The sequence below is a fragment of the Ambystoma mexicanum genome, chromosome 10 (assembly GCF_040938575.1).
Source record: "Ambystoma mexicanum isolate Mex_15411 chromosome 10, UKY_AmexF1_1, whole genome shotgun sequence".
Taxonomy (NCBI): Eukaryota; Metazoa; Chordata; class Amphibia; order Caudata; family Ambystomatidae; genus Ambystoma; species Ambystoma mexicanum.
The window spans coordinates 1,501,563,421-1,501,576,392 of record NC_090932.1 but is presented as its reverse complement, the minus strand read 5'-3'; the positions used below and the strand labels follow the sequence as shown (position 1 = coordinate 1,501,576,392).

At 44.0% G+C, this 12,972-nt stretch overlaps 1 protein-coding gene across 2 annotated transcripts in view; it reads right to left on the bottom strand.

Annotated features, from left to right (window-relative positions):
* The window catches only part of OGFOD2 (2-oxoglutarate and iron dependent oxygenase domain containing 2), a 472,935-nt gene that overhangs the window by 133,488 nt on the left and 326,475 nt on the right, over positions 1-12,972 (bottom strand). For both annotated transcript variants that reach the window (XM_069619641.1, XM_069619642.1), the window contains 2 exons: positions 11,277-11,376; positions 11,013-11,137 (listed from right to left, as the gene is read on the bottom strand). In XM_069619641.1, coding sequence (XP_069475742.1) covers positions 11,013-11,137; positions 11,277-11,376 — 225 coding nt within the window. The remainder of the gene's footprint in view (positions 1-11,012; positions 11,138-11,276; positions 11,377-12,972) is intronic.

The following is a 12,972-nucleotide window of genomic DNA, read 5'->3' as shown; positions in this document are numbered from 1 at the left end:
TTTGTGTGATAAGATTTTTTCTATGTTGCACGATTGCAAAAGCTACTTATTTTGATTTCTATACAAGTTTTCATTTTGAGGGTGGTTCTTTGACAGCGCCTTTTCATGCTGTTGTGTGCTGCGATCTGTTTGAATTTGCTGTCCCAGCTGCGTCTGGGCCCCTGAATAAAATGTTGTTACTTCTTGCACCAGCGTACACTCTTTTTTGACTACTTTTGTAATTTCTTTGGTGAGTTCTACGAGGTGACCCCCAATAAAGTTATATGAGGTTTTATCAGATGTTTTATCATTTCTCAAACCTTTTAGGTCATGATCTGTAATAAATAGGATCCCGAGTTTTAATTCATTTTATTGTGTGGCTTTAATGTTGTAAACTTTGTATGCTTTTATGGCTTACGCCAAATAATGTTTTGTATCATCTTACTAATTTCCCCCCGGGACATTATGGAACCAAATGAAACAAGACCCAACGTCCTCATATTAATTGGTGTACAGGGAAAGATATCCTGCAGGACTGTGAAGAGGAAGTGGCCTTGAGCCTACCAAAAGTCAACTTAGTGGATACCGCCAACACAGCTAATTAACTCTTTCTGTGGGAGATCCTACTTGAAACTGGTTACAGAGCTATAAACAGGAGGACTAACTCCCCCTCGTCGGAAACTACAATTTTAATAACTGAAAACAGAGGAGCATAATTGACTACATACAGATACTGTTACGCTCACCTGGTCTCCACAGGGGCGCCGAACGGAGCTGGATGATCCGGTGATGAGTGGTGTCTTGTGCTCCCCTCTGACTTCGTTACGAAAGCAGGCTTGCCTAGAATGTTAAATCACATGTTTCCCAACCATATGGATGAGGGCAACTCCCACCTCCCGTGGCATCCTCTTGCACCCCCCCAACTGGTCTCCACAGGGGCGCCGAACGGAGATGGACGATCCGGTGATGAGTGGTGTCTTGTGCTCCCCTCTGACTTTGTCACGAAAGCAGGCTTGCCTAGAATGTTAAATCACATGTTACCCAACCATATGGATGAGGGCAACTCCCGCCTCCCGTGGCGTCCTGCACCCCCCACTGCTATATCTCACCTTTGTGTTATGAATAGCGGACTCTCCGTCCTGCCACTGTTTGCAGGGGTGCGTAGAAGTTCAAGGATCTAGTTACTTCACTGACCCTACCAAGTTCCAGACAACTGTGACTCAATGGTAAGTCTTATTCCAATGGTATGTATTGCTTAAGAGTTCAAGTTGTTCAAGTTCACTCCTGTGCCCCCTTTCCTTATAGGTTTCCTCTTCGTGCTTAAGATGGAGTGAGGTCCGTGATAGCTGGCTTCCAGGTAAGATTTGCGCCAGCGCTATGCGAAAGTCTTTCCACACGGTATAGTTCTCTGCATAACTAACCTGCTGTTCTTTATATTCTGCAGGAGCAGAACCTCGTGGACAGAGGTTGAGTGATGAAATATTGCGAGTCCGTGAGGATTGCTGCCTTCAGGTGAGAGCTGCGTTGCGCAAAATTATAAGTCTAAATGAAACCTTCCCCATTGCACCGCTAACCTGATGTCTTTCTTGTTTTCTACAGATGCGGCAGCTCCGGAGCGGTGATCGGATGATGGAGTGGCGACCGTGTGATGTGTTCCGTTGGATAGCTGGTAAGTATTAGCGTTGCGCTGAACTGCGATGAAGATTGCGTGGGCTGCGCAGCTAATCTGGTGTTCTTTCCTTTCAGCTCGGAAGAAACGGCGACTCCAGAAAAAAACAGCCACGAAGGAGAGTCGGGTAAGAATTTTGTTCTGTTTCTCTATTCTCAATCTTTCCTTGCAGGTAGCTCGAGACAACTGGACGGGCGTGGCTGATGGCTGGCCTGGAGCTGCAGACACGGTGAGCGTTACGCTGCAGGAGTGCAGAATAACGCAAACCGTGTTCTGTACCAAGGGTGTGGCTTATATCGTCTTCTGAAAGTAGTCCCCTGGTAAAGTAGTCCCAGCAATCACACCCAAGCAAATAGTTCCAAGGCAAGTAATCCTTTAAACCTGCTTCAGATTGGTTTACACGTGCTTCATTGGGTTTGAAACATGCCATGTCGGTGATGGCAGTATGAGCCTGGCGCCAACTGCGCCAGGACCGAGTCCAGGAAGCCCCTGCAAGATCCTTTGGGGTCTTTAAGGCCCCCATGGAACCCAACGCCTTGGCCCGTTTGGTCTGTACCTGATGTTTGGGGGTATGGACCGTGACAGATACCTGCTCTATTTGGGGCTAACACATGTGACTTTGAGGTATTGGAGAGGAGTGAAAGCAATCAATATCTACTCCTGCTCACTTGGGTTTGGGACTGGAGAGACTCAAAACCAGCTAAGTCTCCTATGACTCACACTAACATGATGAAAGATGGTACTAGGGTAGTAAGGTGGTGTTCTGTAAGGGAAGCCTGCCTACAGATTATGGTCAATAATTCCTCTAAAGAAAGAGATACTGACCTGCCTTGACCTTCATTCTACCCCAGCAGAGATACCAGCTGCTTGCTATTGAATAATTAGTAATTGTGGTAAGATCGTTAGACCAGACTGTTGAGACAGAGACTGTGTTAATAGGTATAGGAAATCCTGGCTCTCCCAACCATGCAAGTATAAGAGGAAATCGCTAATGTCAGCGCTTAAATGTCAGCACCCAGATACCAGGCTGATCAGATACATTTCCAGGTTCTACTCCACGATGAGCCATCCTAAAAAAACAATGTAGCTAAATCAGTGACTGGCAGGAATTTTAGGAAGATTGATGCCAAGAACCTGGCACCATGTCTTGACCTTTTCATGTCCGAACCACGTGGCACTGATTCCACTGACCAAATAATTCTTCTGTACAACAAAAAGCTGACTTTCTCCTTGGCAAAGACACACCTCTCAAAACCAGGATATTGAGGGATAATCCTGGCCACCAAAAATGGTTTGACAAGGAACTTGTGGCCTTAAAAAAACAAAAACAGAAGCTAGAATCCATCTGGCTGAAACAACCAACAAAAGAAAATAAAGAAGCCTGCAAACAGGGGGACAAAGTTTATAAAAACAAAGTGATTGAAAGGAAATAGCAATTCCTTAACCAGGAAATTGCCCTAGCAGGGAACAGCACTAAGAAACTCTTTGACACAGTTAGGCTCCTTGAGAAGCCTAATGCCTTTTCAGATACCATTCATTCCCACGTGTCAGGATTCCCCCCTAGTGCAGGCAGCCTTTGAGGACAAAATCATAAAAGCTAAAGGAAAAAAAGAGGTTAAAATGGAGGCCAAAATAGCACAATTAAGACATCCACCTATGCTGATTATGAGGCGACCAACCACCCGAGGTTTTCCTTCACACAAATTAACATCTGTGAAATGGAAAATATTCTTTCCGCAATGAAGCCTACAACAGGCCCAGAGAATATCGTTGCACCCAAAATCATCCTAGAGCATAGGGAGGTTTTCACCCCATTTCTCACTAGGTTGGTCCAAGCCTCCTTCCATGATGGGAAGGTACCATCATCCATAAAAACCGTCACTGTAATCCCCTGCCGGGGAAACCATCAGGTGACCCTAAGGATCCAAACAACCTTAGGCCTATCACCAATTCCAACTTTTTGCTTAGGGTGTCAGACAAAACGGCCTTTAGGCAAAACCAAAGTTTTATTGAGGCAAACGGTATTCTTCGTTCTAGACAATTGGGTTTCAGATCCAATTACAGCACAGAGACCGCACTTGTAGATCTACAGGCTGACATGCTTGGTATATCTGACAAGGGCAGAGCTGGCATCCTGGTCCTGTTGACCTGTCGGCGGCCTTCGATTTGGTTGATCATGATATGTTGAAACAATCTCTTCACCTCGGTTTTGTATGATCGGACCGAAAAAAAGGTCCGACCGTACAAAACGACCGAAAAATGCTACCACCAAAGGTTCAAAGACCAAAAGTTCGAACCTTTGGTGGTAGCACTGTGTGGCATAGTGAGCGGGGTGTTGCGAGGGACACTCCTGCAGCACACTCGCAAAAAAAAAAGAAAAAAAAACGCGGGCTGCAGGGGTGTCCCCCGCAACACCCCGCTCACTATACTTTATAGTATAGTGAGCGGGGTGTTGCGGGGGACACCCCTGCAGCCCCCGTAGTATGCAAGTGTGTTGACATGAGAACGGTGCAAACTTTTGGTAGTTCGCACCTTTCTCATGCGAACATTCCGGCCGCGACAAAATCAGCCGCGGTCGGATCACTTAGAATCCTTCACCTCTTGCAGCAATGTTCTGACAATGCCTTTAAACGGTTCCTTTCCTTTCTGTCAGAGTGTGAATCCTGCATACAGTGGAGTTAGGCAAGCTCTGCCACCAAACCAATCAGGTGTGGTGTTCCACAGGGGACCAGCTTATCGCCAAATTTATTCGGTCTATACATCCGGCCTCTCTGTACCCTGCTACACAATCAAGGATATTTCTTTACCAACTGTGCAGACGATTTCCAACTAGTCATTGAGACAACTGGAGACTATCTGGCATACTCCACCGCCTTGTCCACTGCCTACAATCTGATGGAGTAATGGATGTCCTCCAAATGGCTCCGTTTAGATAGCAACAAGACAGAATTATTGATTTTTGGTCGCAAAACAGCACGCGCCAATCTTAGCCCTGAATATACCAGCTTCCTAATTGCCACGAGCAGCATTTGCGTCCTCAGCAGGGTCAAACCCCTGGGCATCTGTCTCGAGGTGTCTCTTAATTCTGACGCACATGTCGACCTACTAACAAACAGTTGCAATTACTCTCTCCACCTGCTAAAAAATATTAGGCCTTTCATCTCCAAGATTAACACTGCTACGGTCGCCCGAGCTACTGTCTTGGCAAGACTGGACTATTGCAACGCCCTATTGATAGGAGCCTTTGTTAAGAACCTGAGGAGATGCCAACTAATACAGAACAGCGATGTGCGCATTATCAACAATCTCCCTACGCGTGTGCATATTGCCCTCTATAGACAGGAGTTGCACTGGCTGCCCATTCAAGCGCGTATTAATTTCAAGGTTGCCAATATCATCCATAAATGTGTACACGGACATGCTCCAACCTACCTAAAAAAAGTGATTCCACAGTATCGCCCGGCTAGAGCACTGCGTTCGTCTAACAAAGGGCTGATTATCTGTCCCATGTTCAAAAGGGAGAAGGGTCTCGGTAGATCTTTCCAGGTCAGAGCTGCCACGTTTTGGAATACTCTCCCTCTTCCCATGATGCAAGACCAACATTTTTGGACCTTTAAAAAATCCTTAAAAACTGTTTTAAGTAAATTTGCCCTTTGGAGCAGTCTTGTATGAAATTGTTCCGTGCTATCTGTTCATCCGTTTGTGTCTGTGTAGCGCCCTGATGCCGGCGGGATGTCGGCGCGTTATAAATAAATATAAAATAAATAAGAGAAAGTGGAATAAGGCATTACAGACCTGCACTCACCTTCATAGTGCTGTGTTCAGAGGTGAGAGTTGCCTTTGCTCTGGCCACCTTCTTAAGCAAGGCATGAAAAAGAAGAACCAAACTGATGCCACTCTAGCTCTATCGCTGTATCTTGCACATTGCATTTTTGTACATTAAGTCAGGCTGCTATCTGTACCTCTGACACCGTACCTCAGTATTTGGTACGCTGAGTCACGCAGGGGCCCACCAAGCACCCAAAACTGTATTAGTTGTATCCTGCACTTTTGCATTATTTCACATTAAATTATTTGCACTTCACATATCTCATCTGAGTGTTAAGCATGCCAAGCTAATTTATTTGATGCATTTTATTTAAAATATTTTATTTCCGCCTTCCAAATCTGATTTTACAACTAAAAAGAGTGACAGAAAGAGGATCAAATTTGCCTCAGATGGCCTAATTACCTATTACTGCTTGCAGTTTGCAGCCTTCTTAAGGTTTTTGTAGCCAAAACTCTGTTACTTTCATGTCACTTTTTAACCCGCTATTGTATTATTCTTTGTAGGGTTATGTGCATAAGAACTGTTTTATTTTTTGTTTACTTTTTCTTGTCTTATTTTGAATCTTTTATGGCAATTACTGAACTACTACATTCTATTTTCGCAAACTAATAAACTGCTCACTCGAAGCAGGAATTGTGTCAAAAGCTTTCAAGACTGCCTACGTCAAACCACTTCAGTCTTTCTCAAACATACCATATGCAGCCAAACCTTTAGAGAGCCATGTATAGAGCCAGATCTTGAAGCATGTAGTCTCCAATAATTTACTAGATCACTCACAAGTCCATTTTAGATCCATGAGGCACACCGAATCAGCACTACTTCCAATCTGGGACAACCTCAGAATCTCAGCGGATGACAACATCACTTTGGCACTCATACTCTTCACTGTCTCAGCGGCCTTTGACCCAGTTAACCAGAATACACGAATTAGAAGGCTCGAAGAAAACTGACCCGATAACACTTATCTACAATGGATCAGATTGTTCCTAACGAACGGAACAAAAATAACATGGCTCCCCCCTTTCAGTTTGTATGGAGTCCCTCATGGATCAAGCCTCTTGCTGCTTCTCTTCAACATCTGTATTTCCCTATTTATGAAGATGATAAAGCCCTATGGGCTCACCGGATCCAACTATGCGGATAACACCCAAATCATATACAAAACAACAGACAATGGAAACTCCAGCACCACCCTCAGTAACTGCCCCACGTAAATAAGAGAATGGCTGATGACCATATTCCCGAACTTCAACCCAGAGAAAACTGAAATAATGCTAGTCTCACCTCATGCCGCACCAGAAACACCTCTCCCATGGCATTTGGAAATGGATAAATGCCACAAACTATCTAGTGATCGAGAACTTGGGTATATTAATGGGAAACAACCTCACGTTGGAATACCACGTCAATGCAATAGTCAAAATGTACTTCTACCAACTCCGTTCTGTCCAACGGATTATTCCCTACCTCGCTTTCACTCACTGACTGCTACCTGTTATCGCTCTGATTCTTTCAGATATTGGCAATGCAAACAGCATTTACCTTGGTAAGTTGGTCTACCTAACAATAAACTTCAACAAATCCAAAAAACAGAAGCAAGGCTACTTTTCAGACTCAACAGGAGAGAACAGAAACAGCGTCTCTCAGACCACTCTATTGGCCACCAGTCAAAAGGTCAAAAAAAGGATACACTTCAACACCCTCTGCATCAACCACAGAGCCCTTGAAGGTCAAGGGAATGAATTGCTTAAAAAATAAATCTCAGTCTGCCAACCACCCAGCGAACTAAGATCAAGAAACAGTGTACTATTGGAAACTAGAGGATTCTGCAGACAAAGACACAGAGGACAACAGTATATAGCAAAGGTTCCACAATACAGCTACCATCCTTCACAAACACCAGGTGTGAGAGTCCACACTTAACACAGATCAAGAGCTGTCATATTTCATTTAGACAGAAAAATGCTCAAAATTTGCGGTTAACTTCCGCGTGTTGTCCTTCCGCCGGCGTTTCGCTTTGATCCGCGACGTGCCAGAAAGCATTTTCTGTCTATAAACAAGTAAGTTGGATAGATCAAATATTTTTGATAATTGAGGATGCATAAATGAGATAGAACCACATGGCTCACCGTTCACGTATGGTTTTTTGCACAGAAGAGTAAAATTTGAAGATTCTTACTGCTGGTGTACTGACCGCTCGAGGCAGAACACGTGGAAACAATCGTTGCTGCATTTGAAGGCTATCGTGTTTCCAGGGTATTCTGATAAACAATTGAGAAATAAAACAACACAGGGGCAACGTTTATAATTCTCAGGTAAAAAATTATGCATTTTTCACCATATTGCCGATATGTAATGCTATCAAGGCGGTAGATAATGTATTTCTGACTATGCTGTTAGGCATAGGGTGACTACCAGAAGGTTCCAGTGTCATTGTCCATGGTACAAAACATCAAAAATAGCAAAACGGATGTTTTGAAAAAAATCATGTTTGGCTGCATATGCAGTTTGACAACTGTAGCTAGTTATGCAAGTGCTTGTTGCAGTCTAGGTGTTGATGTTAAACATCTCTTTCAGACATAGATCATTGTATAGAATACTATAGTGAGATGTTCTCATTATTTTTAAAGAGAACTCATCACATTCACTATTTTTCTTTCAGATGGGATTAAATGCCACACAATGACTACTTTTGGTCATTGGTATGAACAAATTTGAATCCGCACACACCTACAAAGTAAGGTTAGTGAAGTTTTCCACCGCACCAAGAATAGAGAGTATATGCTCGTCGTTTATATTATTACCAACACATTTTTTATTTTTAACTTTTAGAGCTTGGCCATCAGATTGTTACCACATCACTTACCTGGGGCAGGGGGCGCGCCTGTCGGTCCCGGTGCCCCCCATCCTGGCGCTTCTATCCCCGATTTCGGCTGGGGGGACCGCAGTCTTTTGCGGCACTCGCCGCTTCCGGGTTTCCCGTGCCTCTGGACTCGCGCAAGCGCGGAAGGCCGTGTTTCGCCCTTCGCGCATGCGCCGTCAACAGAGTGCTTGGGAAGCCGCAAGCTTGCTTCCCAAGCCTCGTTTTGGGCGTGGCAGCACCCTGGGACAGCACGGCTTGCGTTCCAAGCCTCCCGGGTGCTGCCGGCCCTATTTAAGGGCCATTATCTTGAAACTCACCGCGTCTCAACGCGATTTGCTTCCGGATCGCATCCTCGCCCCCCACAGCACCTTGCAGTTGCACCTTACCTGCTTTTGCCTGTTTTCCTGCTTCCTCCCTGGTCTTCCTTGCTGGTTCTCGTGGGGCTTGTCTCTTCTCCCTTCCACTCCTTTTGGTTCCCCTAGTCTCCTTGGGTTCCCTCCTTAGGCAGCCTAGGGTTCTGTCCCTGCCCTGTTCCTCTCAGCCATTGCTTCTGGCTCTGTTCTGCCTTTTGCCTGCTGCCATTTCCAGGAGTCATTGCAGCACTCTGCTGTGGAATATCATCTCAAGCTCCTGCCTTTTGCCTGCTGCCATTTCCTGGAGTAATTGCAGCACTCAGCTGTGGACAATCTTCTCAAGCTTCAGCCTTTTGCCAGCTGCCATTTCTTGGAGTTATTGCTGTAGTATTCAGCTGTGGACAGTCATCATTGTATCAAGACCCGTCTTCCCTGACAGTGCTTGCACTGTCCCGACGTCATGAAAATCAGGGAAGTGCGCATCCGTGGCGTTGGGAGCCGGTACACTTCTGACCCTGTTGATTCCAGGGTGAGGGTTGTGCCGGTTTCTCGCGTCACACCTTCTGCATTCATCAGTCGGACAGCCTGGCGACTTCACCACGATCGACAACCGGAAGTTCAGGTATTCAGCGCCCACGAGACGCTTTCCTTAACACAGATGACCTCTACTCATTGTGCTGTTTTTTGACAAGCCGGTGCCATAACACAGTGTCCTGAAGACGGGCTCAACAGATTACGGAAAATAGATTGAATCAATTACGTCTTTTAGTTTTGAGACCCAGAAACACAACTATGCATCGACCAATTTAAGGAAAAAACATAGAGGGGTTTTTCTTCATCAAATGTATCCCTCACGTCCTTACTAACCTCACAGATTGGTTAAGATGATTAAATCTAATTTAGATATATCCTTGTTTTATTATCTATAAAACAATTGATGCTCGTTGAAAATGTCAAATCATGCATTGTTTTTTTAAGATATTTTATTATGTTTTTTTTGTATATATTTGGTGTATAAAGATTAAAATATGTAAATCCTGAGCATTTTTCTGTCTAAATGAAATATGACAGCTCTTGATCGGTGTTAAGTGTGGACTCTCACACCTCAGCTCTGTACTTATACACTCCCCAAAGACACAGAGGATACACAGTTCCACTATGGTGGCCAAACAATAGAAAGCCCTACCGAGGCAAATTAGCACCTTACAGAACCACATGAAATTCAGGAACAATCTAAAAACCAGGCTTTTCAACGCAAAATGAACAGAAAATGTAGCCTGCACCATCAAGTAGCGGAAAAAAACACCTCTCAAAATAGATCCACTTTCACACGTGAGCACAACCGAACGGAATGACATACTTGTTCACAACTTTGTTCTTAGATCTTAACGCACCACATTCAGAGAACTAGAATGACTAGAAGACAACACATCAAGACAAGACCACCAACTCCTAAGTGAACGCCCTACTTGTCTCCCAGTATAGCTAAACCACAACAAAGCCAAACACCTCTCACCAAAATACAACTGACAGCAAGACCAATGATATGACAGCAATATGGAAACCCACAATAACACCCTGTGTTTTTTGAGAAACCCCCAATTTCTCTCCACCTCACTCACCACACAAATGTAAACCAGCAGCTCATAAACCTTTAAAAAGACCCTCTCACCAGAATTCAAACGACACATAATTCACACCTATGACTCCAACTTGGCCAGCTTCCCCAATGCCATCTTCCCCCTACCAATGTCACTCTTTTTTTTCTCCCAACATCCTGCTACTTACCTTTTCTTTTCGCGATAGTGCATCTGCTCCTTCCCCTCGCCCCCCGCTGTCTGCCACAGAAAGGGAACAGGGGCTCCGTATGGAGCCTCGCCTTCCCTTTCCATGGCATCCATGGTGGAAAAGGATTTTCCTTCCTAAAACGGTACGCCGATCGCGTCCCGTTGTAGGAGGGAAAATCCTTTTTTTAGCACCCCGGATTACCGTTTTGCCAACCTGGGGTGCTAATAGTGTTCCTCTGCTGTTCCAGGGGCTGGAACAGGGGATAACGGCCCAGATCCCTCATTATCGGCCTGAGCGAACCGTTATCCCCATTCCAGCCCCTGGAATGGGGGATGAACGCCATATTACACTTCACATGTAGAAAGCTCATATACATTCACACAAAGTGGTGCAATCTCATTTTCCCCTATCCCCCTAACGAACCAAACCCACCAGACCTTTTTCCAGTTTCGCCACAAAGCCTGTAGACCATGCAAACGACAAACATGTGCAGTACCCCGAATAACATGACAATGTACATTTTCCCCTTACCCCATAGTTATTCATGCTGTTTGGCCTGCCTTTAGGCAACTCAGATTGTTCAAAGTGTTCCATTTCTTCAATGAATAGTCTGCAAAATTCATCACTGAACACTGGAAATCGATAGATCCTCTTATCTGAAAGCACAGTAAAATATGAAGTAGATTCAGAATATTGAATAATATATGGGAAGTCATTGCTTACAACTATACACAGTGGACCTCAACAATGCATGCGCACAATACTATACTACCCCATCAAGTTGTTCTGCATTACCAGCTATGGACTGAATTTGATTCAGCATGCCTTCGAGGTCCGCTTCTTTTGATGTACAGAATCTGACGAGTTCCAGAAGTTCCGGAGCCAGAAATGAATCCTTTGAAAAGCGAGTGGATAAAGGTCAGAAATAAAGAAACACAATTTAGGATAAAGTATGCTCTTTTTTCTAGTTTAAAATTAGCATTGACCTCATTATATTTGTGGTCAGTAAACAAATTACTAAATAGCCAAAAGCAACCTATGGTATTCCTGCTGTACATCAAACATCGTTCTGAGATGCTAAAACCTCAAAAGAGTGATGAATGAATGATGGAAGGCCTTGAACAACAAGGTGAATGTGGTCTATTGCGCAACACAGGCATAAAACAGTCAAGAAAGTTCTGCATTTTTATTACAACAAAAATAAAGTGTACTTTGCCAAGATCAAAATTGTAAGTGTCTCGTTACAAGTTGGTGGAATTTTTAGCAGTGGTGGCTGGTAAATGTATTAAGTGGAGGGGTGCAAATTTTGGGTTTGGAGCCCAAACCAACTAAGGGGTGGTCTGGGGGTACTCCGAACTTGAGAAAAATATTTCAAAAAATGGTTTAAAATGTTGCTTTTTGTAGCACACCTTTGCAATCAGTTTTGTATGGGAGCACATGAAAAAATCCTATTGATGCAAATCACCAACATGCCACAAGAGCTTTTTCCATTACATTTTGACAATGTCTTTCCCCACAATATATGCCAGTATAAAAGACATTTTCATGCGGATTGTGCCCATACTTATCCATGCAGACTGCACAAATATGTGCCATTATTACGAGATAAGAACTTACTCCTGTTGGCATTGCCAGTAAAAATGCCATGCCACAATAAAAAAAACATATCAAACTGGTTGCACCAGGGAAGGCCAGTCCATATACGTAATAGCACTCATGTTTGCTTTACTATCGTTGCCCAGTGTAAATGGCATTCCACAGTAAAAAAGTATAACTAGACTGGCTGCACCAAAGTATGCCAGTCTAGCTACGTAATAGCACGTATCATGTTTGCTTTACCTTTGATGCTCAGTAAAAAATACTATGCCACAGTAAGAAAGTATAGCTAGAATGGCTGTACCAATGAAAGCCAGTCTAACCACATCATAACTCTACATGGTTTCTTTACCCTTGATGCCAGTAAAAAAATACCATGCCACATAAAATATTACAGCTAGATTCGCTGACCCCAAGTATACCAGTCTGTTTATGTAATAGCACTCATCATGTTTAGTTTACCCTTGATGACCAGTAAACATACCAAGCTACATAACAAATTATAGCTAGACTAGCTGAAGCCACGTATGTCTGTCGAGCTATGTAATAGCACTCATCATGTTTGCTTTCTCCTTGATGCCCATTAAAAATACCTTGCCACAGTAAGAAAGTAGAGCTAGACTGTCTGCACAAAAGTGTGCCAGTCTAGCTATGTTACAGCACTCATCATGTTTGCTTTACCTGTGATTCCCAGGATAAATGCGATGCCACCAATAGCATCCCCCCAAATTAGAGGCCCACTCCCCTTCATGCATTCAGTGCTGGGAAGGCACACACACATTCTCATTCACACAACATATATGCTCTCATTCACCCACGCATTCATAAATTCATACAATTTACACTCATTCATCCACACATTCATACATACACACATACACTTTCTCATTCACAC